We start from the raw sequence: 26,766 nt of genomic DNA, 5'->3' as shown, positions 1-26,766 counted from the left end.
GTGTTGGAGCCGACGAGGGAGCGAGCTATCTTGGATCTGGTGCTATGTAATGAGGCGGGTAGAATTAGGGACCTTGAGGTGAAGGATCCTCTTGGAGAGAGTGATCATTGTATGGTGGAGTTTCTGTTGCAGATGGAGGAGGAGAAAGTGGGTTCCCGGACACGCGTCCTTTGTTTGAATAGAGGGGAATACGGTAGGATGAGAGAAGAATTGGCGAATGTGGACTGGGGGAGCGCGTTGGAAGGTAGGTCTGCTGAGGAGCAGTGGAGGATCTTTAAGGAGATCTTTCTTGGTGCTCAGCAGAAATTTATTCCGATGGTTAAAAAGGACAGTAGGAAGAGAGGTAATAAGCCGTGGATAACGAAGGAGGTGAAGGAAAGTGTTAAATTAAAAGCGGAGGAATTTAGAGTAGCTAAGAGCAGTGGGCGAGAAGAGGATTGGGAGAGGTTTAAATGTCAACAAAGATTGACAAAAAAGTTGATAAAGGAGGGTAGAAGAAGCTATGAAGCTGGGCTAGCGCTTAATATAAAAAAGGATAGCAAGAGTTTTTATAAATATATAAAAAGGAAGAGGCTGGCTAGGGTGAACGTTGGTCCCTTAGAGGATGAGAAAGGGGACCTAGTGGTAGGGGATGGGGATATGGCTAAGGTCTTGAATAACTTTTTTGTTTCTGTCTTCACGGAGGAGGACGTGAATAATTTGCCGGGTGTTAGCGATGGAAAGGTGGTAGGACTGGAGGGTCTTAATGACATTACTGTTACTAGAGAGGTGGTGCGCAACAGACTGGAGGGGCTGATTGTGGACAAGTCCCCAGGACCGGATGGAATGCATCCGAGGGTTCTGAAAGAAATGGCGGAGGTGATAGTGGATGCCTTGGTGGTTATTTTCCAGACGTCGCTGGATTCCGGGGAAGTGCCGGAGGATTGGAAAACGGCTAATGTTACGCCGTTGTTTAAGAAGGGTGCCAGGCAAAAGGCGGGGAATTACAGGCCGGTTAGTTTAACGTCTGTGGTAGGTAAAATGTTAGAATCCGTCATTAAGGAGGAAATTGCGAGGCATCTTGAAGGGAATTGCTTGATAGGGCAGACGCAACACGGTTTCATTAAAGGGAAGTCGTGTCTGACAAATTTACTGGAGTTCTATGAGGATGTGTCTAGGGCGGTGGATAGAGGAGAGCCGGTGGATGTGGTCTTTCTGGATTTTCAGAAGGCGTTTGATAAGGTACCTCACAAGAGGTTACTGCAGAAGGTCAGAGGACATGGAGTTGGGGGTAGGGTGTTAGCGTGGATAGAGGATTGGTTGTCAAATAGGAGGCAGAGAGTGGGGGTCAATGGGTGCTATTCGGATTGGCGGTTGGTGACTAGTGGGGTGCCCCAGGGGTCGGTGCTGGGGCCTCAGCTATTTACCATTTATATAGATGATCTGGAGGAGGGAACCGAGTGTAGGGTGTCGAAATTTGCTGATGACACCAAGATTGGGGGAAAGGCAAATTGTGCGGAGGGTGTGGAGAGTCTGCAGAAGGATCTAGATAGGCTGGGCGAATGGGCCAGGAAATGGCAAATGGAATTTAATGTTGGCAAGTGTGAGGTGGTCCACTTTGGTAGGAAGAATGGTAGGAAGGACTATTACTTACGTGGCGAAAAACTGCAGCAGGCGACGGTGCAGAGGGACCTCGGGGTCCTTGTGCATGAGTCGCAAAAACCCAGCCTGCAGGTGCAGCAGGTGGTCAGGAAGGCGAATGGGATGCTGGCCTTCATAGCGAGGGGGATTGAATATAAAAGTAGGGAGGTCTTGCTGCAGCTGTATAGGGCACTGGTGAGGCCGCAGCTGGAGTACTGTGTGCAGTTTTGGGCGCCGCACCTGCGCAAGGATATTTTGGCCTTGGAGGGAGTGCAGAGGAGGTTTACTAGGCTGATACCGGAGTTGAGGGGGTTGAGCTATGAGGAGAGGCTGAATAAACTAGGCTTGTACTCGTTAGAGTTTAGAAGAATGAGGGGAGATCTCATTGAGACGTATAAGATGATGAATGGGATGGATAGGATAGAGGTGGAAAGACTCTTCCCGCTCAAAAAAGACAGTAGGACTAGGGGGCACAGCCTCAAGATAAAGGGGGGGCGGTTCAGAACGGAGTTGAGGAGGAACTTCTTCACTCAAAGGGTGGTGAATCTCTGGAATTCTCTGCCCGTTGAAGTGGTGGAGGCTGCCTCGCTAAATATTTTTAAGAAGCGGGTTGATGGGTTTTTGATAAGAGAGGGGATTAAGGGTTATGGGGAGAGGGCGGGAAAGTGGAACTGAGCCACGACAGATCAGCCACGACAGATCAGCCATGATCTTATTGAATGGCGGGGCAGGCTCGAAGGGCCAGATGGCCTACTCCTGCTCCTATTTCTTATGTTCTTATGTTCTTATGATTGTCTTTGCATTTTGAGATCAAACTGCATTGTGGGCATTACTTTCTACTAATCACTTTTCCCATTGCTCTTGCAGATTACATTTGATGGTGAACAGGAGGTGGTCGTATATGACCAATGCACACAAGATGTCAACGTGATTGCCTCTGATTGCTTTCTTTCTGTTCTTCTGAGCAAACTAGAGAAGAGTTTTAACAACGTTTCCCTCCTAATAGGTAGGATCTATTATTATCTCAGAAATTCTGTAAGAAACATGGTAAATTAATTGTTGTGATTGTACGTATGCAGAATGTACAGAATTCATTGACCTATTAAAATTCCTAGAAACAGATTTTCCATACCATCTTAAGTACTAAAAAGTGTGTATGTTATATTGGTCTCAATTTTGCTCTCAGCTGTGAAGCAATGGCACCTTATGGTACCAGGATTTCCACTAAGCAAGCACCTACTTCAATATGGTGCCCACAAATCAGATCTGTGGCATGTGTAAGCAGAGAATAGCAACAGTGAGACTCTTGAACCAATTAGATTAAAGTATCCTCATTGAGACATGCACAGTTTAAATACAGACCCAAAAAAATCCAGGAAATTTAGGCCAATCACTCACCAAATTCTATTTGAAAAATGTAACCGTTTTGATTGGGAACATATTTGAATTATGAGTTTCATGAAGCTGTTTGAAATAGTGAGATGTAAAAACCTTGTTGTAGAAGGGGCAAAGATGACATTAAAATTAAATGACAAAAGCAGGTAAAAACAAATGGGGTGGGGGGTTGCGGTGTGGGTGGGGGAAGAGAGCTGTTACTAAAAAAATTCTAAGTGCTGAATGACCTTGAAAACGGGAGGGAATCCCATCCACGCTTATTTTCAGTGAGCTTTCAGACTCACCGTATGTCACTTAGTTCAAAAAAAGAGGTGACGGCGGTGGGGAGAGCGGACGAAATCTACTCTCACCAGAAAGCCAGCTGCTCACAGCTGGCGGGTGCCACTGCGCGTGTGTAGATCTCTGTGTGTACAAAAGTGTACAGAGAGAGATCAGTCAAACCCCCGGATAATATTTATCCCCCTCCCCCAGGGATCATGTCTCCCAGGCTGTTCTATCCTCCTCCCTGCTCCCTCCCCTCCCCCCCCCCCCCCTTCCACGGATATCACCCTGATTACCTACCCCCACTGACCACTGTGCCTGTCGATCCCCAATTGCAGACTGTGTTGTAGTGGAGAATTTCTTGTTTTCCGAGCTGTGATAGTAAAACTTAACAAAGTTTGCTTAAAAGAAAACTAGCTTTTATTATCACAAAACTGCACGCAGTATATGGCAGAGTCTTGGAGACAGAGAGCAGTCCCTACAAACTGCTGATTCTATACCAAGACCGTGCCGGCTACAAGAATCAGTTCCATAGTTATACCTTTTTCTTATCAGTGTACATGTTCAATTAGTAATACAAGCAGTAATACATCATCAATTGTATTAGGATCCAGTGACCTCTAAGATCTCTTTGTTTCATCAATATTATCATTATCTTGTACCTCGAGGGGACAAGAAGGTTCTGTGATTTCTGATCATGTCTTGTTTTCTGATGTAATAAGTATTTCTGTGACTCCTTCATCCGACCTTATCTAATTTCCTGCATGTTATCTCAGGCAGTTGACCTTCTCTGATGTTCGTCATGTCTTAGGTGATGCAAAGTCAAACTTATCACAACAAACCGAGGTCAGGCAGTTGGCCTTCTCGGGTGTTGGTCATGTCTTAGGTTATTCAGAATCAGTTTTACAAGGGTCTGACAATTTGGAATAGCTTGGTCAGCTCTCCTTTATTTTATACCAATTACTTGACCATTTTTCCCATCATGCCAGTGCTTCATTCGTACACTATCACAACCTGAGCAGCTCCCCCTGCCCACCTCCTCTTAGATCCCAGCCTCATCATGGCTGCAGCTCTGGGTATTTCCAGGGTGCCAGGCTGGCATTGCCAAGCTTCTATCATGGAGGGATATAAGAACATAAGAAATAGGAGCAGGAGTATGCCATCTGGCCCTTCGAGCCTGCCCCGCCATTCAGTAAGATCATGGCTGATCTGTCGTGGCTCAGTTCCACATTCCCGCCCTCTCCCCATAACCCTTAATCCCCTCTCTTATCAAAAACCCATCAACCCACATCTTAAAAATATTTAGCGAGGCAGCCTCCACCACTTCAACGGGCAGAGAATTCCAGAGATTCACCACCCTTTGAGTGAAGAAGTTCCTCCTCAACTCCGTTCTAAACCGCCCCCCCTTTATCTTGAGGCTGTGCCCCCTAGTCCTACTATCCTTTCTGAGCGGGAAGAGCCTCTCCACCTCTATCCTATCCATCCCATTCATCATCTTATACGTCTCAATGAGATCTCCCCTCATTCTTCTAAACTCTGACGAGTACAAGCCTAGTCTATCCAGCCTCTCCTCATAGCTCAACCCCCTCAACTCCGGCATCAGCCTAGTAAACCTCCTCTGCACTCCCTCCAAGGCCAAAATATCCTTGCGTAAGTACGGCGCCCAAAACTGCACACACTACTCCAGCTGCGGTCTCACCAATGCCCTATACAGCCGCAGCAAGACCTCCCTACTTTTATATTCAATCCCCCTCGCTATGAAGGCCAGCATCCCATTCGCCTTCCTGACCACCTGCTGCACCTGCAAGCTGGGTTTTTGCGACTCATGCACAAGGACCCCGAGGTCCCTCTGCACTGTCGCCTGCTGCAGTTTTTCTCCACGTAAGTAATAATCCTTCCTACCATTATTCCTACCAAAGTGGACCACCTCGCACTTGCCAACATTAAATTCCATTTGCCAGTTCCTGGCCCATTCGCCCAGCCTATCTAGATCCTTCTGCAGACTCTCCACACCCTCCGCGCAATTTGCCGTTCCACCAATCTTGGTGTCATCAGCAAATTTCGACACCATACACTCGGTTCCCTCCTCCAGATCATCTATATAAATGGTAAATAGCTGATATAATATGATATAATAGTTATTGTTGAAATGTACTATAAGTTTTGAACAGGACCAGGATGTAATAGTTCTGGCAATAATGTTTTCAGGAGAAATGGGGAGGAAATGAAAGGGGATGTAGCAGCAAATGAAGGATTCTATCACAACCCAACAGTTTAAGTGAGTCTTGGGGGTTTATGTTGAGACAGAATCCATATGGGTAGAGTTAAGAAAAAGGAAGGGCGGTTCCTGATGTACATTACAGGCCACCAATCAAGATCTTTGGACAGTTCAGAGACATAAGATAAACAGCATTAGTACTAAGTGATTTTAATTGCTCCAAAATGAGCCAAAATGAAGATATTCCAAGTTTAGAAACTCGGGGAATGCATTCAGGGCTGGATCATTAGCCCAAGAAGGAAAGATGCATTGCTTGATCTAGTTTTGACAAATGAAGTTGACCACAACATGGCTTCAGTGTGAGAATAGAAAAGAATAATGGGGCAGCACAGTGGTTCGCACTGCTGCTTCACAGTGCCAGGGACCCAGATTCGATTCCCAGCTTGGGTCACTATCTGTGTGGAGTTTGCACATTGTCCTCGTGTCTGCGTGGGTTTCCTCTGGGTGTTTGAAAGATGTGCTTGTTAGGTGCATTGACCTGAACAGGCACAAGAGTATGGCAACTAGAGGAATTAGTGTCACAAGTAGGTTCACATTAACACTGCAATGAAGTTACCATGAAAATCCCCTAGTCACCACACTCCAGTGCCTGTTTGGGTACACTGAGGTGGAATTTAGCATGGCCAATACACCTAACCAGCACGTCTTTCGGGCAGTGGGAAGAAACCAGAGCACCTGGAGGAAACCCAGGCAGACAGTCCGCACAGACAGCGACCCAAGACAGGAATGAAACCGAGTCACTGGCACTGTGAGTCAGCAGTGCTAACCACTGTGCCACTGTGTCGCCCCAGTACTATAGTATAATTTGTATCTGTGCTCATTTGGGTGTCATGACAGTGCTATGAATGGCAGATTTAACAACCCTTTAAATAATGTTGTTTCCAAATTTTTGCTTGCTGTTATTGACATGTTGTAGAAATTACTAGCTTTGTGTGTGATGCAGAGTGTAATGAACAGCAATCTGGTTGCTTACATGTATCTCTTTGGACAATTGCAGACAAACTTGGGCAATTGCTTACCCATCCTCTGATGGGGAAATGTGAATTGTAGCAGCCTAACTTACAAAATGGAATATTTCTTCTCATTAAAGAAGTGAATGTCATACCAGATTCTTGCTATTACATAATCTGAATTTTGTCACCTGGCAAACTTTCAAGTAAAGGATCAACATTGGAAATGTGGGAAAAGTGTTGAAGTGAATTTAAAACAACGTAAAAGTTAAATAAATTGTAAAATACATTTTACAGCATTGTAGGTGTAGCCGAGTAATATAAGTACATTTCTAATTTTGGAGCACTTTCAATTGCTTTAAGTTTTCAATTTAGACAGCTGCTGAGGTTCTGAGGGGAAGTGAAGGAGAGAAAGTCCGGAGACAGAGTGAGCAAGACATGTACACAAGAGGCTGCATGATGTATTCTAGGGGAAGTGAAGGAGAGTGTGCAGGAATGAAAGAGAGAAAACCCTGAGAATGAACGAGACACACACGCAGAGGTTGCATGGTGTGTGGGATACACGTGCTCACACATCCACATACCAAGCAGGAGAGGAGGAAAACTTGGGCTGAAAAGCAGTACCTTTAATATGAATTCCACATAGGCCAGTTTACAGTGTGCACCACCAGAAAGGACATAAATAGTTTTAGTAATTAGCTTAGCTGCTTGGCACTTCATAATGGTCATTTCTGTTAATTTTTAAAAAATGATCTATTTATTGCTTTGGCATCTGTCAAACCAGATCTTGGCCAGATGCGGCTGGGTTTCTTGTGAACTCTAATTGCCTTTTGGCAAAACAATTTATTTTTGCTCCAATAGAAACAGGAAGTGTTGTCAATACTCAGCATGTCTGGTGGAATTTGTGCAGAAAGAAACAGAGGATGGGATTTTCCGGCACCACCAGGCACTGGGATCGTCTGGTCCTGCTGAAAGTGGATGGGCTTTTGGCTTGGTCTCAGCATCCCCTGTTCCGGAAAATTCCAGCCAGAGGTCAGTGATCTTTCATCAGAAATAGTGTGGATTGCGGACTGAAGTGTCAACTCTGTTTCTCTGTCCAAGGATGTTACCTGCCTGCTGCATATTTCCAGCGTTTTCTAGTTGTATTTCAGATATTCAGCATTTGCTGTGATACACTTTGTTTTTCTATTATATTCTCTATGTTGGCCATTTGTAGGTGTGGTAAGTTTTGATTTACAATGAGAACCACACTCGCTGCAAAGTGCAATTTTTCTCTCAAAGCAGTCCAGTTGTGTGGATACAAATAGCACTATATTACTGGTAAATTGGCCTGTGCTAGTTTACTGGCAGATCTTGTCATTTTCAAACCTGGAATTGAAACCAGGGATCATGCACTGATGAATATCACAGAACCACTACAGTGCAGAAGGAGGCCATTTGGCCTTTTTGAGTCTCCACAGACCATAGATGCGTAGGTTAGAGAGGATTAGTGGGTAAAATATGTAGCGATTGGGGGTAGGGCCTAGGTTGGATTGTGGTCGGTGCAGACTCAATGGACCGAAGGGCCTCTCTCTGTACTGTAGGGTTTCTATATATATATATATATATATATATATAAAAAAACCACCCAGGCCCTATCCTGTAACTCCATATATTTTCCCTGCTTATCCTTCTGAAACTAAGAGTCAATTTAGCGTGGTCAATCAGCCTAACCCTTGCATCTTCAGACTGTGGGAGGAAGCCGGAGGAAACCCACAAAGACAAGGGGGAGCAAGTGTAAACTCCACACAGACAGTGTGAGGCAGCAGTGCTAACCACTTTGCCGCTGTGCTGCCCTAAAATTGAATGCTTCTGCTCAGAAGGCAAATGTGATGACCACTACACCACCAAAACATTGTGACTAATATTTTAGTGTTAGTTCAAGATATTCTCATTTGTACATAGGATTATGGTGTGAGATTCAAGTCATCTGAATGTGGCTGTCTGGACATTTGCCTAGGGCTGGGTTCAGAGAAGCCAAACTGGTTACATAGCATGAATGAACAAGTTGTGTATATAATTGTCTGACAGAGTGTATCATACTGAAACATAAGTTTTTGATGGGCATTATAAATAGAGGCTTGGATCACAAAAGTCAACAAATGTTGTTAAACATATCAATCTCATTGTGACTGTGGCTATGCTTTCCAGTTCTGTTCCAAGGGGGGGAAGCGGGGCTGGCACTTAAGAGATGAAAGGTGAGTGCTTAAGGGGCCCAGAACCGGGGGAAACACCAGGGCTGGTGAATTCTTTCCCTGGCCCTGGTTAATGCACTCCCTTGTGAACTCGCGCTTTGGATCAGTCTCCTATTTGCCCACCAGATTAGGAATGGATTACACCAGGGCTTTGATGAATGTTTCATTTGTGACCAATATGTGGCATAAACATCTGTTGTTCTCATATTGCTAAAACCAGTATCAGCCTTTTACAGATATTTGTTGATAGGACACTTGTTGTTAGTTTGTACTTTGTCTTCTTACGAAAAGAGGAAATAACTTGAATGGCAAAGTTATCGCGTGTCTGATGTAATAATTCCCAATGAGCTCACTGGGAAAGTCCACTAAATAGTTGACAGAAGCTCAGAGTTTGCAGTTTATTTTTATAAAGGTCAATGCACTTGGGAAAAACTTCAAATTGTGTTGCATATATTGGAACTTCATCAGGCTTACAAATGGTGTAAACAACTATAAACATCAAAACTTCGTATTTATATTGTGCCTTTTAAATAGTAAAATGTGCCAAAGTGCTTTGCAGAAAGGTTATCAAATGAGGTTAGATACCAAACCACGTAAGATGTTAGGGCAGATGAGGGGTAGATTTTAAGGTTTAATAGGGGCTTAGGATCTTTGCAGCTGAAGGCATAGACATCAGTTATGGCACTTTTAAATCAAGGATGCTCAAGAGGCCAGAATAGGAGGTTATATTGGATGGTTATAAACAGTATAACCACTCATTTCTTCTTTGGAGTGTGGGCAGTTTCTTTAACTGTGCACCCCTTTAAACTTTCATGCATGAAGGAGAGTACGTGGGTGAATGGCCCTTGAGGCAAGGAGGGATATGGGCAGCAGAGTCATGGATGACCTCAGATCAACGTAAAGTAGAACATGGGAGAAGGACACACAGGAGTGAACAAGAATACTCAAGTCTGGAGGAGACCAAAGGCATGGTAGAGGGTCCTAGTAGCAGATGACCTGGAGAGTGGCAGAGACATGCCATGTTTTGGAGGTAAAACTAGGCCATCTTTGTGATGGCACGGATATGCTTTCAAACTTGTCACGGATTTGAATTTCTTGATTTCATTTATTGTTGTCACATGTATTAGCATACAGTGAAAAGTATTGTTTCTTGTGTGCTCTACAGACAAAGCATACTGTATATAGAGAAGGAAAGGAGAGAGTGCAGAATGTAGTGTTACAGTCATAGCTAGGGTGTAGAGAAAGATAAACGTAATGCGAGGTAGGTCTATTCAAAACTCTGATGGCAGCAGGGAAGAAGCTGTTCTTGATTCGGTTGGTACGTGCTCTGAGACACTTGTATCTTTTTCCTGACGGAAGTAGGTGGAAGAGAGTATGTCTAGGGTGGTGGGGTCCTTGATTATGCTGGCTGTTTTTCCGAGGCAGTGGGAAGTGTGGACAAAGTTAATGGATGGGAGGCTGATTTGTGTGATAGACTGGGCTTCATTCACAACTCTTTGTAGTTTTTTGCAGTCTTGGGCACAGCAGGAGCCATACCAAGCTGCAATACAACCAGAAAGATTGCTTTCTATGGTGCATCTGTTAAAGTTGGTGAGAGCCGTAACAGACATGCCAAATTTCCGTAGCCTTTTGAGCAAGTAAAGACATTGGTGGGCTTTCTTAACTATAGCATCGGCATGGAGGGACCAGGACAGGTTGATGAACTAGGTGCCTAAAAACTTGAAGCTCTCGACCATTTCCAATTTGTCCCTGTTGATGTAAACAGGGCATGTCCTCCGCTATGCTTCCTAAAGTCAGTGACTATCTCTTTCGTTTTGTTGACGTTGAGAGAGAGATTATTATTGTCACACCAATTCACCAGATTCTCTTTCCACTACTCCTTCTCATCATTGAGATCTGACCCACTATGGTGATGTCATCAGCAAACTTGAAAATCGAGTTGGAGGGAAATTTGGCCACACAGTCATTTGTGTAAAAGGAGTATTGTGAGGGGCTGATGACACAGCCTTGTCGGCACCGGTGTTGAGGATGATTGTGGAGGAGAGGTTGTTGCCTATCCTTACTGATTGCAGCCTGTGGGTTAGGAAGTCTAGGATCCAGTTGCAGAGGGAGGAACCGAGCCCTAGGCCATGGAGTTTGGAGATGAATTTTGTAGGAATAATGATGTTGAAGGCTGAGCTGCAGTCAATAAATAGGAGTCTGATTATCCAGGCGTCCTGGGGTTAAGTGTAGGGCCAGGGAGATGGTGTCTGCTATGGACCTGTTGCGGCAGTAGGTGAACTGTAGAGGATCCAGGCAATCTGGGAGGCCAGAATTGATTTGTGCCATGTCTGGCCTTTCGAAGCACTTCATAATAATGGATGTTAGAGCCACCGGACGATAATCATTACGGCCCGCTGCCAGGCTTTTGTTTGGTACAGGGATGATGGTTGCCTTCTTGGAGCAGGTAGGAACCTCAGCTGGTGTAAAGATAGGTGCAAACACCCCCGCCAGCTGATCTGTGCACGATCTGCATGCTCGTCCGGGTACCCCATCCAGGCAATGTGACATGAAGGTTGTAAACAGTCTGGTTCAACCTCACTCAATTGCTAGTGAGAAGGATAGGTCTGTGGCAGGGGCCAAGTCTTCAGTCTACTCAATATTCAACTGGAAGAAATGTTTGCGTCCAGTGGAGGGGTGGAGAGAGAGAGATGACTGTGAGATAGACCTGGGTGTTGGCATACATGCGGGTGGTGTTTTTTGTTTGGATGATGTCGAGGAGAAGTGGGATATAGATGAGGAAAAAAGTTGGGATTAGGACTAGTTCCTAGGGAGACACCAAAGATAATGGGAAAGGAACCTATTGCTGGCCATTCTCTAGCTACAACTGATAAGAATAGAATTATCAAGCTGGAGTCCCACCTAGCTTGAAATTGGTGTTAGAGCATTGGAGGAATGATCAACCATGTTAAAAACTGCAGACAAATTGAGAAGGATGAGGAGAGAGAGTTTAGTAGCAAATAAAATTTGAATGTATAAAAATAAACCATCTTCCTGTAACATTGGTATTCAAATGTTAGTAATAGTGGATCTTCCATGATATCTCATGTCACTTATTGTATTTATTTGTGCAGATGATGACATTAACTGGAATTTCATTTGAGAACGTACATACATAAAGACATTTATTGAAACTGTGTGATTGAGTTAGGAGGTAAATATTTGCAATGTTTAACTCTGTAAATAAATGGAAGACTGAGTAAAGATTGGCTCCAGTGCTATCATTCACCAGATGGCTTTCTGCAAAATAAAACTGTTCACAATAAGTTGAATGATATGGGAAGGGAACATTAATTATACCATGTAATGTGAAAATGTATATTCTGCCTAATTAAAAAGTCAAAATTAGAATAGCTAATTACTATTCAGGCTAGAGGGCAGGACCCTGACTTTGTTTGTAGAAAGATTAATTCACAGCCAGCAGATATTGTGGTTCCAGTATTTCTGTAGATTCCACATCACTAACTTTGTTTCTTTTTAGTATTATTTTGAGCATGGCATAGAAACGTGCACTACACTATGTGACATCTGTGATAGAGTGAACAGAAAATGCACACCAGATGTACTATTTTTATAGTGATTCTTCCACTGTTATGGTTGATAATGCGTTATGATCTGTTTTTACACTGAATAAATACAGCCAATTTTCTTGATTTTTCTTTTGCCATGCAGTGTAAAGATGAAGTGGGGGTGAGGAGCTGGAACCCATTTTACCTCTGCACCATTTACATTTCCCGAGGATTTCTTGGGTTTCCCTGAGAATTCCCAAGCTTCCCTTGAGCCAGTGCTTGACACTGAGTCTGGGTGCACTGAGATTGGATTCACTTGGGCGGGTGGGGGGAGGGAGTAATGTTAAATGGGAGTGGTTAAAAAATCTGGAGAAGTGAAAATTTTGCAGTAGTCAGGCCATTGGGAAGGGAAAGTCATGGTGCTGGGAAACCAAGAGATATCTATCTGATAGCTATTCTCTCTGAACCCTAATGGACCTAATATATAGTAGCACTTGAGTAAACCTTGCAATATGCAAAAGAATTGTAAGCATTGGGAGAGTGGTGGTGGATTTGCAATAGGGTACGTCAGCACTGAAGTAGCAGTGTGGGAATGTTGGGGATATTACAGAGTGTGGGAGGAGGGAATCGTGGGCAAGAGTACTGTTGAAATCGATGTGCAAGTTGCTGGTGACCAAGGCTAGAGGGGACCTGTGGGTGACAAGGACATGGCAGTTTGATGTGGGTACCCAGCAAGGCCTGGGGAAAGTGAACTGATTGGGGGAGGTATGGGGATGCAGAATAAGGAGAGTGGAGGGGTATGAGAAAGCAACAAAACTAGAATTAATTGTTTTAAAAATCCAACCAACATCTCATTTCAGAGTCATTAAGTTGTGAAACTTACTATTAGTTTGTTCAGGAACTTAGAAATATATGTACACAAAAATGTACCTTCTCATTTGTAGATTTATAGAATATTTAAAAACATGTTTCACCATAACATAATTAAACTTCTTTATTTTTCCAGAATTCTTTACCTAGTCTCAAAAACCTAAGTTTGAAACTTAAACTTTGATCTGGTAACTCCTGTTACATGCTCAAACTAGCAGCTTTCTGAAGGTATCAGTACACTGTTCCCCATTGCACGTCAGTAGGTTTTCCATCTTGCCAATGAAAGATTGATAGTTCTGTAACAAAAGAAAATAACTGAGGCTACAAAAACTAAATGCGACTTATAAGAACATAAGAACATAAGAAATAGGAGCAGGAGTAGGCCAACTAGCCCCTCGAGCCTGCCCCGCCATTCAGTAAGATCATGGCTGATCTGTCGTGGCTCAGTTCCACATTCCCGCCCTCTCCCCATAACCCTTAATCCCCTCTCTTATCAAAAACCCATCAACCCGCGTCTTAAAAATATTTAGCGAGGTAGCCTCCACCACTTCAACGGGCAGAGAATTCCAGAGATTCACCACCCTTTGAGTGAAGAAGTTCCTCCTCAACTCCGTTCTAAACCGCCCCCCCTTTATCTTGAGGCTGTGCCCCCTAGTCCTACTATCCTTTCTGAGCGGGAAGAGTCTCTCCACTTCTATCCTATCCATCCCATTCATCATCTTATACGTCTCAATGAGATCTCCCCTCATTCTTCTAAACTCTAACGAGTACAAGCCTAATTTATTCAGCCTCTCCTCATAGCTCAACCCCCTCAACTCTGGCATCAGCCTAGTAAACCTCCTCTGCACTCCCTCCAAGGCCAAAAGATCCTTGCGTAAGTACGGCGACCAAAACTGCACACAGTACTCCAGCTGCGGCCTCACCAATGCCCTATACAGCCGCAGCAAGACCTCCCTACTTTTATATTCAATCCCCCTCGCGATGAAGGCCAGCATCCCATTCGCCTTCCTGACCACCTGCTGCACCTGCAAGCTGGGTTTTTGCAACTCATGCACAAGGACCCCGAGGTCCTTCTGCACCGTCGCCTGCTGCAGTTTTTCTTCATGTAAGTAATAATCCTTCCTACCAAAGTGGACCACCTCGCACTTGCCAACATTAAATTCCATTTGCCATTTCCTGGCCCATTCGCCCAGCCTATCTAGATCCTTCTGTAGACTGTCACCACCCTCCGCACAATTTGCCTTTCCACCAATTTTGGTGTCATCAGCAAATTTCGACACCCTACACTCGGTTCCCTCCTCCAGATCATCTATATAAATGGTAAATAGCTGAGGCCCCAGCACCGACCCCTGGGGCACTCCACTAGTCACCATCCGCCAATCCGAATAGCACCCATTGACCCCCACTCTCTGCCTCCTATTTGACAACCAGTCCTCTATCCACGCTAACACCCTACCCCCAACTCCATGCCCCCTTACCTTCTGCAATAACCTCTTGTGAGGTACCTTGTCAAACGCCTTCTGAAAATCAAGAAAGACCACATCCACCGGCTCTCCTCTATCCACCGCCCTAGACATATCCTCATAGAACTCCAATAAATTTGTCAGACACGACTTCCCTTTAATGAAAGGGGCCAGAGAAAATCAGTTAGTGATTCTTGTGGATTCCTAATGATGAACACAAGATGGGTACAGGACCAAGCGCAGATTAAAAACATTGCCACCCTCTTTTTTTAAAAATTAACTCTTGAGGCATGGGCATCACTGGCTGGCCAGCATTTATTGCCCATCCCTAGTTGCCCAAGGGCAATTGAGAGTCAACCACATTGCTGTGGGTCTGGAGTTACATGTAGGTCAGATCAAGTAAGGACAGTAGATTTCCTTCCTTACGTGACATTAGTGAACCAAATGGGTTTTTTCGACAATTGACAATGGTTTCATAGTCATCAGTAGATTCTTAATTCCAGATTTATTTTTATTATTGAATATTCGAATTCCACCATTTGCCATGATGGAATTCGAACCCAGATCCCTAGAATATTAACTGAGTATCTGGATTGATAGACTAATGGTAAAACCAGTAGGCCAACGCCTACTCTCAACCTTCTGTACCAGGTGATGGTGTTTATGCTCCGACTAAAGAGAAGGAGAAACATCGATTTATTCAGATTTATTTGTTAAATAATTTTGAATAAAATTTCAGGTTGATGAAGTGCAAACATCGAATACTGACTGAACCTTTGTATCAGAATTTCCTCGTCTGCTTTAAAAATTTCAGCAACAGCTGTTCACATCTGTGTCCCTATTCAGTTGGTGAGATGTATAGGAACCAAATGGGGGAGGTAAATGTTCTGTATCTTTTAGATGAGACATCCCACCTAAGCTACTTGGAACTGATTGGATTTTACTCTTCGCTGACAGCATTTGCAAAGACATTTGCACATCCAAATATACAATCCTATTGTTCTGATTAGTCCTCAGTGATCAAATTGTTATAAAGAGACTAACTCGGTGCATAATTTGTTCTTTTGTAAACATATGAAAGCTTACTTAAACAGATATAAAGTATTGACGAAGCTTTGCCAAGGCAAGCTGATTAGCACCTTTCTTGGAGCTCAATGCAGCTTAAATTCACTTCCTTTCTTCTCCTTCCTCTTCACTTTGTAGTTTTTCACAGTAATTGTGCCTCATCAAGATGCTCCACCTACATAAATCCATTGTGATTGTGCAAGGGTAAATGCTGTGTCCTTTGGGACAACTACTTTTCATACAGACAGCCCCTCTGAGTTTTACATAAGTCATTTACCATAACTTGTTTTGTTCCTTTCTCTGTGACTCGTGTTGCAGTTTAGTTCCAAAGCCACCTCAAACACTCTGCCAGCTTGCTTAGGCAAACATTAGTCACACATGAAAATTAGTTGTTTGGAGACTATTTCATCATGTGGGTCCAAATCCAATTCTCATCTATGTAGATCTTTCCCCTTTGCTTATAACTTACCAACAAGAAGCATGAACTCCTGATAATACTCTCTCCTCTTTTCTAGACCAGCAAAAATAGTAACAAAAATAAAAAAGAACATGATAGATTGCACACCTTGACTACAGTGAAATAAATTGCTATTTCTCCATTGCCACTTTGGTTGAGATGAATGAACACATGTAGACCACTGGACGTAATTTTAATAGTGTGTTTAGACTCATTTGTGGAGCCATAAACCGTCCAGCAACAAAGCATTTCTCCATCACACACTCATGGTTTTGGTATTTTGTTTTTAAAGAAAATTAACATTATCCAAACCTTCAAAAAGTAAAATTACTGGAGTTTTTTTAACCTTTGTTCAAATTATGCTCATATCATCTGATATTTAATAAAGACTTGACATCTAAGTTCATTGAAGCAATATATTTATCATAGAAGTTACAGCTTAGAAATGGATCATTAGGCCAGGTGAGTTTGCCAATTGATTCTCATCCTTTCTTGAAGTGGCTTTCTTGAAGGTCAACCCAAGGAAAGTAGTTGGCCCGGATGGGGTACCTGGATGTGCACTCAGATCCTATGCAGACCGGCTGGTGGAGGTATTTGCAGATATCTTCAACTTCTCTTTACAACAATCTGAGGTCCCTATCTGCTTCAAGAAGACGATCATCATCCCGGTACCTAAGAAAAGCCAAGCAGCGTACCTTAATGACTATTGGCCAGTGGCTCTGACATCCATCATTATGAAGTGCTCCAAAAAATTAGTAATGGCACAAATCAATTCCAGACTACCTGGATCCATTACAGTTTGCCTACTGCCACAACAGGTCCACAGCAGACATCATTTCCTTGGCCCTGCACTCAACCCTAGAACGCCTAGGTAACAAGTACACCCACGTCAGACTCCTATTTATTGACCTTCAACACTATTATTCTCATGAAACTTATCTCCAAACTCTGTGGCCTGGGCCTCAGCACCTCTCTCTGTACTGGATCCTGACCTTCCTAACTAACAGACCACAATCAGTAAGGATAAGCAACAACATCTGTTCCACGATCCTCCTCAGCACTGGTGCCTCACAAGGCTGTGTTCTCAACCCCCTACTATTCTCCTTATACATCTATGACTGTGCGGTCAAATTCACTTCCAATTCGATTTTCAAGTTTGCTGATGACACCACCGTTGTGGGTCGAATCTCAAACAATGGCTAGACAGAGGACAGAAATGAGATAGAGAAACTACAGAAGTCGTGAATGTAGCCCAATCCATCACACAAACCAACCTCCCATCCATTGACTCTGTCTATACTTCCCGAAGTCTCAGCAAAGCAATCAGCATAATTAAGAACCCCATGCACCCCGAACATTCTCTCTTCCACATTCTTCCTTCAGGAAAAAGATACAAAAGCCTGTGGTCACGTACCAACCGACTCGAGAACAGCTTCTTCCCTGCTGCTGTCAGATTTTTGAATGGACTTGTCTTGTATTAAGATGATTTTTCTCTACACCCCAACTATGACTGCAACACATCTGCACTTTCTCGTTTCCTTCTCTGTGAACAGTATGTTTTGTCTGATTAGGGCCCTAGAAACAATACTTTTCACTGTATGTTAACACATGTGACAATAAATCAAATCAAATCCTTCTGCCCATTCTCCACAACCATTAGTGACTTGAAAAAGGAACAAGTTATGAAATTCCTCTCTTAAAATGCCTGCACTTTAGTTTCCCAGATGGAACATGCAATGCAGATACATTGCAACAGTGGCAGCTTATTTATTGTTAAACATTCAGCCAGGGCACGGGTAAATGAAGCAGTAATTTTCCTAGCAGGGACAATTGTAGCAACGAAAACACTTACTGTCACTGAATCGATAAATGGAAATTTTCACTTATGCAATTTTAGCCCTTCCTCTCATTGCTTGTCATATTTTAAGTATTGATTGTAAGTATTTAACACAAAAAATACATCTAAAAATCATTATTAATCTACAGTAAAACTACTCAATGTTATATTTGGAATCATGGATTTTATTGATGTGAGGAAGAAAACTGCGTTCCTCTGTATTCCTTGAGTTCTGCAGTTATCACAGAGTCACACAATGATGGTTTACTTGACTTCTCGTATGGCTTCATAACTGATTGAAAGGTTGTGAGATTAGGCTGGGGATTTGCTTTCTGTTTGTCGTGTGGTCTTTTAATGCCTTTGCATTACTTATTTTTACTATCTAAATTGAGTGATTCAATTGATTATGTATTTTATTAGTCATGGGAGTTGTTGTGTATGGTGAACCATGCGAAGGTCCATTGATCTCGGATGGGATTTTCTGGTTTTGGGGTGGATGTGGCTGCAAAATACTGCCCTAGGGGTGTGATCTTTCAGCCGTTCCCACCAGCAAAATTTAATAGCCCTGCTGAAGGCAAATCCTCCCCACCATGGTGGGTTCCCCAGTGGTGGGTGGGCGAGCCATACAAGTTGCCATTGACCTCAGTGGCACTTGAAGATCCCCAGCTGCCTCTGTCGCCAGCAAACACACTGCAGAGAGGCTGGGAAGTTCTGGACCTAAGTCTATCTCTCTTTAATGCAGTTAATAGTCCATCACGCCAAAGTTGTGAGACTAAATTCAATAAATCTTGTAATTTTTGGATTAGCTCCAGAAAATAATTGAGAATGAGAACTGCTGAATTGTTGTAAAAAGCCACCATTGAAAGAGTTGGATTTTATTGACAACCCTTTCAGTGAAGTGAACCCAGCACCCATACCTGTCCCATTCTATATGTGACTCCAGCCCCATACTGTGAAATTGGCTCTTAAAATCTCCTGATGTGGCTTAATAAACCAATCATTAGTGCTGTTTGCCACCACTTCCTTAGGGCATTTAAGAGCAGGTAATAAATGTAATCATGCCTGTGTTACCCACATCCCAAGTGAGGCAGAATCATTCGAGCTGATGATTTTGTACATGATGCTTAGTAAATGTAATTTGATTCTGATTCAAATGAGCGAAATGATGTGGATAAGTTTGATAATCCTATTGTGGTCTCGCTAGAACAGGAACAGTAGTCAATTCTGGATGGATTTCTGCACTATTAAATTTTACATCTAATCCTGTAAAATGCTGTATGTTTGGGATATGAAATCATCTTTTTAGAAGGCTGTCCTGTGGATCTTGCCAATATGGGGGGAGGTGGTTAGGGACATGGCAGGGCAGTGAAAGTCCAATGATTGATTGAGGGTGGTCGGTGGTTGTGCCTGCATGAGGGTGGGAGGCAGAGACGACGGGGTGGGGGTAGGGCCATTGAGTGATGGAGTCGAATTTGCCCCTCCGCATTCGGAGGTTGGAGGTGTTTCCCTTATACACTGGGGGTACCGATATCTGTGGGGATGGGGTGCCCTTAGGCTCTGCCCTGCCCTGCCGTAATGACTGTGCAGACCACACTCCAATTTATTTTTCTCTTTTTTTGATGAAGTATCAGAAGATCTGGTGAGAAAATCTGCTTGTGTCTTTGGAGAGAAACATGCTGGTTTTCAGTCAAAATGTGACACTTGCCATTCTTTTGCAATATTCCGCCTGGAGTATTTAAAATATTTTGTGAATTAATGCAAGTTCATTGGAAAGATTTGCTGACTTGCTACTTAGTTTATGAACAAATCACGCTGCCTTGTTGCTGATGGTTCTTCTCTAGCAACTGTCTTAGCCCAGGACCCCATTCAACTTATATTTGGATTTTCAGCTTTTGAAGGATATGTAATTTTGAATCCACTTCAGTTTCATAGAATTACAGCACAGAGAAAGGACCATTCAGCACAAACCAGGCTGTGATAGTCTGTGTGGTCCAAGTATATCATTGTTAAGGTGTTTGGGTCTAGGAAGCAAGGCGTAGTCTATCCCCTCCTGCCTTTAATAAGTTCGTAACATGAAGGGATACAGGGGGAAACTGAAGGAAACAGGAATTGCTTAAAAAGAAATATGGTGAATACCTGTTTCTTAAGATTTTAATAACCTTGCAAGTTAAATATTTGTTCTGGGGATATACTGAAACCCTTGTGGAAGGACTAAGTTTTAAAAAAAAATGTTTGTAGGTTCCCATCTTAATTCAGTGGATTGTTACCTTGTTCTGTAGGCACTTTGTGATGCTATGAGTTTGACTTTTCTGTGCAATTACCTTTGCGGCACCAGTTGTGATTTTCAGTTAATTATTAATCCTGGCCATCGATCTTAATTTTTTAATGCAGTTTGTCATTTAGGTGAAATGTTTATATCAGTTACTTTGCTCAGTTCCATGGCTGAACTAATCAAAGCAACAGATGTTACTTTTCTTTCTTCTATGTACTGCAGAACCTCGATCTGATTCATTGGTTCTGGAATTGCTTAGTCCTGAATATAGCACGTTGCTTCCACTGTACAGTATTTGGTTTCCCCACATTGACACCTCATTTTCAGGTGCATCTGGTGCTGTGGCTGCCTCGCTAAATATTTTTAAGACGCGGGTTGATGGGTTTTTGATAAGAGAGGGGATTAAGGATTATGGGGAGAGGGCGGGAATATGGAACTGAGCCACGACAGATCAGCCATGATCTTATTGAATGGCGGGGCAGGCTCAAAGGGCTAGATGGCCTACTCCTGCTCCTATTTCTTATGTTCTTATGTTTTCCTGCCCTTGCCTGCACAGTGGCACAGTTGTTAGCTCTGCTACCTCACAGCTTCAGGGTCCCGGGTTCGATTCCTGGCTTGGCGGGTTCGATTCCTGGCTTGGATCACTGTCTATGTGGAGTTTGCATATTCTCACTGTGTCTGCATGGGTTTTCCTCCCACAGTCCAAAGATGCGTGGGTTAGGTGCATGGGCTATGCTAAATTGCCCCTTAGTGTTCTGGGATGCGTAGGTTAGAAAGATTAGAACATAGAACACTACAGCACAAACAGGCCCTTCGGCCCACAAGTTGCGCCGATCACATCTATACCTACTAAACCATAGACCTATCTATAACCCCCAATCCCATTAGATCCCAAATACTCATCCAGAAGTCTTTTAAAAGACCCCAGCGATTTTGCCTCCACCACCATCGACGGCAGCCGATTCCACTCACCCACCACCCTCTGAGTGAAAAACTTACCCCTAACATCTCCTCTGTACTTGCTTCCCTGCACCTTAAATCTGTGTCCTCTCATAGCGACCATTTCAGCCCGGGGAAATAGCCTCTGAGAATCCACCTTATCTATTCCTCTCAACATCTTATAAACCTCTATCAGGTCGCCTCTCAACCTTCGTCTCTCCAGGGAGAAGAGCCCCAGCTCCCTCAACGTATCTTCATAAGGCTTGCCTCCCAATCCAGGCAACATCCTTGTAAATCTCCTGTGCATCCTTTCAATAGCTTCCACGTCCTTCCTATAGTGAGGCGACCAGAACTGCATACAGTACTCCAAGTGGGGTCTGACAAGGGTCTTAGAAAGTTGCAGCATTATCTCCCCACTCCTAAACTCAATCTAAACTTAGCAGGGTAGATATGTGGGGTTATGGGGATAGGGCCTGGGTGGAATTGTTGTCAGTGCAGACTTGATGGGCCGACTGGCCTCCTTCTGCACTGTAGGGTTTCTATGATTTCCTTTCACCATGTTCAGAATAGACTCAACAGCGCTAAGCTTGACATTCATTAGGCCAGTTGACCAGAGGGAAGTTCTGTAGCCCTATCTCAACATCGCAGTAATTATAGTATCAGGGAAATTGGTAGACAGAAATAGACCAAAATCCATCTTGTTTGCCTTCAATCATCCTTCAATCACTGTACAGTGAAGATGAGTAATCAGTCTGTGTGTCCTGGGGTGGGCTGAAGGAAGGTGCTTGTCCACTAAATTGTCACTAATAATGAGATATTGAAATAAATTGTTTTTTAGTTCCAACATGAAACTTTTAAAAATATGAACAAATAGTTTGGTGTAGGAATTTATGAAGCTCCAGCTCCTGGATATGCTGGTTGCAGCCACTGTTCACATTCTGCAGGTGAATTCAATGAAGGAGTCAGTCACCCTACTCTGACCCAACAATATAACTGAGCTCTGAAATGGCTTAGCACACTGGTTCCTAACCAGAGCCATAGCACACTAGTGAGCCGTGAAGACCCCCAAGAATGTCGTCAAAAGATGCAAACGAATTCAAAATTCATGTAATTAAATGAAAACAAACTTTCATCTTCAACTCTGTGTTAAGCAGCTCCAATGAGTCTTGAGTCTTCAGCCTTCTGCATGTACTCCAGATGAAAAAGAGTTGTACATGCATGGTTTAGATTTTTTATGTTGGTCAATGCACACGACCAGCAGGACTTAGAACTGAAGACAAAGGTCCCATGTGACTGCACAAAGAGTGAAATTCAAAAAGGGCACAAAAGCCCTGGGAGAAGTGAGAGAGACAGATTTAAAAAACAACAGGTGAGAGACGGTGAGAAGTTAAAAACAAAGTTTATAGAATCATACAGTGCAGAAGGAGGCCATTCAGCCTAGTAAGGGAAGAAGACAGGGAAAAGTTTTCTTACAGTATAGAGGCATGTCATGACATGGAAAAGGTTGGAAACTATTGGCCTAGCAAGCTATTAAGTTGTATCAAACCAGTAGAAAATTTGTAAGGAATGAAACCAGAAACATCACCTGACATCAACTTAGGAACTCTCCCTAACAGCACTGAGAGTGTATCTACACCATATGGACTGCAGTGCTTCAAGAAAGCAGCTCACCGTCACCTTCTCGAAGGCAATTAGGAATGGATAATAAATGCTGGTCTGGTCAGCATTGCTCACATCCTATAAATGAATAAAAATATATAAATGGTACACGAGAGTCCAAAGATATGCAGGTTAGGTTGTTTGGCCATGCTAAGTTGACCCTAGTATCAGGAGGGATTAACAGAGTAAATACGTGGGGTTACAGGAATAGGGCCTGGGTGGGATTGTGATTGGTGTAGACTCAGTGAGCCAAATGGCCACCTCCTGCACTGTAGGGGTTCTATGAAAGTGCTTTGCCTTTGAAGCTTGAATGTTTTGGAGGTAATCAGAATTGCTTTATTGCCCTATTAATCATTGACTAATTGTGAACTTGATGTCATTCTGGATTCCAGCTAGGGAAATATTTGATCTTTTTTTCAATACTACAAATACTTTTTTTAAATGCCAAATGTAAATTTAGATATAAACTAACGGATCTTCTGGAATATGGTTCAACGGATTAATAAAGAAAATAAACAGAGTACTGACTGCACATGTCCTTGACTGAGTGAGTTAAATAAATTAACATATCTGTGGCTAATGGTATACAGATTAAAATAAATGTTTAAAATAAATGTCAACTATTGTGTCCAATTACTGATTACCAAATAGAAATGGAATAGCCAAGCTTCAGAAATACTATGCAGGGCAAGTATTGCATATATGTACTAAATGTAATATATTCATGAGTAAAATTGAATTTAAAATGTCATGTGGAAATCTAAATTTATTAATTGGTGATATCATAGGAAATTACATAAAAGTATACTTTTGTATTTTGAAGTATTCATTATATATCTGTGTTCTGGAACATGACAGGAAAGTAACCTTGATGCACCACTTCTATAATGTAAAGCCTTAAATAGCAAACTCATGGACTCATGTTTTCATGGGTTTGAAATGGTCCATTTTCATTAATGCTTGTAACTAATCAAGGGAGAAACACGTGTCATCTGTGCTTTTAATGTAAAAGTGTTTTTAAGTATGAATAGATAATCATAAACAGATCCAAGGTGCATTAGCTCCTGATTGAAGTAGTTTGATTTGCATTACAGTAACCACTTCTTCAGACAGTTGCCGCATGCTGCATTGTTATAAACTTCTGTTAAATGCAAATGAACATCTGTTCTTGCAATTACAGGCTTCAGAAAGCTGCGTCATACCATAGAGCAGGAAAGTAAAAATATTTCGGCAAGCCAAATTTTAAACTTTTACATGTGTTTTATTTGAGGAAAATGAAATGGGATTTAACCTTTAGTGATACTTAAAAATCTCCACAACATGCAGACATGATGTTTACCAGGATGTTGCCTGGTATGGAGGGCATTAGCTACGAGGAGAGGTTGGAGAAACTTGGTTTGTTCTCACTGAAACGACAGAGGTTGAGAGGCGACCTGACAGAAGTCTACAGGATTGTGAGAGGTATGGACAGAGTGGATAGTCAGAAGGTTTTCCCAGAGTGGAAGAGTCAGTTACTAGGGAGCACAGGTTTAAGGTGCGAGGAGCAAGGTTTAAAGGAGATGTACGACTTTTTACACAGAGAGTAGTGGGTGCCTGGAACTCATTGCCGAGGGAGGTAGTGGAAGCAGATACGGTAGTGACTTTTAAGGGGTGCCTTGACAAGTACATGAATAGAATGGGAATAGAGGCATATGATCTCTGGAAGAGTAGGGGGTTTTAGTTCAGTCAGGCAGCATGGTCGGTGCAGGCTTGGAGGGCTGAAGGGCCTGTTCCTGTGCTGTAATTTTCTTTGTTCTTTGATCAAGTGGCAGTTTAATCATAACAATTTGCTTTAGCCTATGGTAATAAAGGGGGAATGATTAAATGATGTCTATATTGATACAAAAATAACACCAGTGAAGACAAGGGTGTTGCTGATTTTTCAGCCAGTGCCTCTTCATTTCAGAGATGACCACATTGGGTAAACTTCTTGTTTTGTTTGGAAAATAGCTTCAAAGTAGTTTTCAAATAACAAAATGGCCTGAAATGAGTTATGACAGGCTTGTGGTTGACCTGAGAATTATTATTTGATATAATCTTCTCAAACACTGGAGGATTTTCACTGTTGATAGTGATGCAATCAGGTGAGGGTGTGGGGTGGAGGAGTTAGATGGTTGTCCTCTCTTCCCTCTCCTTATTTGACCGCAGTGGGTTTTTTGTTTAATTAGGACACATTTGCTAATTCAATGTGTGTTTAACTGTTTATAGCAGTGACCATAAAAGATTGATCAGGTAGGTTTGCTTGCGTTCTTTAAAAAAAGATAGTTTTTACACAGTCTAAATAATGTAAAAATCACTCCAACCTCCTCTTGCTTTCTCTCTCTCACTGACACACGCACGCGCGCACACACACAGTTCACACAAATAGATTACAGAGTAGGGAGGATAGCATCATAGAATCCCTACTGTGCAGAAGGAGGCTATTTGGCCCATCGAGTCTGTATCATAAGAACATAAGAAATAGGAGCAGGAGTAGGCCATCTAGCCCTTCGAGCCTGCCCCGCCATTCAATAAGATCATAGCTGATCTGTCATGGCTCAGTTCCACATTCCCGCCCTCTCCCCATCACCCTTAATCCCCTCGCTTATCAAAAACCCATCAACCCGCATCTTAAAAGAATTTAGCGAGGCAGCCTCCACCACTTCAACGGGCAGAGAATTCCAGAGATTCACCACCCTTTGAGAGAAGAAGTTCCTCCTCAACTCCATTCTAAACCGCCCCCCCTTTATCTTGAGGCTGTGCCCCCTTGTCCTACTGTCCTTTCTGAGCGGGAAGAGCCTCTCCACCTCTATCCTATCCATCCCATTCATCATCTTATATATGTCTTAATGAGATCTCCCCTCATTCTTCTAAACTCTAACGAGTACGAGCCTAGTTTATTCAGCCTCTCCTCATAGCTCAACCCCCTCAACTCCGGTATCAGCCTAGTAAACCTCCTCTGCACTCCCTCCAAGGCCAAAATATCCTTGCGTAAGTACGGCGACCAAAACTGCACACAGTACTCCAGCTGTGGCCTCACCAATGCCCTATACAGCCGCAGCAAGACCTCCCTACTTTTATATTCAATCCCCCTCGCTATGAAGGCCAGCATCCCATTAGCCTTCTTGACCACCTGCTGCACCTGCAGGCTGGGTTTTTGCGACTCATGCACAAGGAGCCCGAGGTCCCTCTGCACTGTCGCCTGCTGCAGTTTTTCGCCACATAAGTAATAGTCCTTCCTACCATTATTCCTACCAAAGTGGACCACCTCGCACTTGCCAACATTAAATTCCATTTGCCATTTCCTGGCCCATTCGCCCAGCCTATCTAGATCCTTCTGCAGACTCTCCACACCCTCCGCGCAATTTGCCGTTCCACCAATCTTGGTGTCATCAGCAAATTTCGACACCATACACTCGGTTCCCTCCTCCAGATCATCTATATAAATGGTAAATAGCTGAGGCCCCAGCACCGACCCCTGGGGCACTCCACTAGTCACCAACCGCTAATCCGAATAGCACCCATTAACCCCCACTCTCTGCCTCCTATTTGACAACCAGTCCCCTATCCACGCTAACTCCATGCCCCCTTACCTTCTGCAATAACCTCTTGTGAGGTACCTTGTCAAACGCCTTCTGAAAATCAAGAAAGACCACATCCACCGGCTCTCCTCTATCCACCGCCCTAGACACATCCTCATAGAACTCCAATAAATTTGTCAGACATGACTTCCCCTTAACGAAACTGTGCTGCATCTGCTCTATCAAGCAATTCCCCTCAAGATGCCTTGCTATTTCCTCCTTGATGACGGATTCTAACGTTTTACCTACAACAGATGTTAAACTAACCGGCCTATAATTCCCTGCCTTTTGCCTGGCACCCTTCTTAAACAACGACGTA

The 26,766-nt window shown here is 43.2% G+C and overlaps 1 protein-coding gene across 1 annotated transcript in view; it reads left to right on the top strand.

Moving 5' to 3' along the window:
* Window positions 1-26,766, top strand: part of LOC145344142 (dual specificity protein phosphatase 16-like) — a 104,936-nt gene that overhangs the window by 57,070 nt on the left and 21,100 nt on the right. The window contains exon 3 of the mRNA XM_080191022.1: window positions 2,488-2,626. Coding sequence (XP_080047148.1) covers window positions 2,488-2,626 — 139 coding nt within the window. The remainder of the gene's footprint in view (window positions 1-2,487; window positions 2,627-26,766) is intronic.

Source organism: Carcharhinus amblyrhynchos, chromosome 6 (genome assembly GCF_965287045.1).
Source record: "Carcharhinus amblyrhynchos chromosome 6, sCarAmb.v2.hapA, whole genome shotgun sequence".
Lineage (NCBI taxonomy): Eukaryota > Metazoa > Chordata > Chondrichthyes > Carcharhiniformes > Carcharhinidae > Carcharhinus > Carcharhinus amblyrhynchos.
The sequence above is the reverse complement of the archived record's forward strand: the minus strand, read 5'-3'. Positions and strand labels throughout refer to the sequence as shown.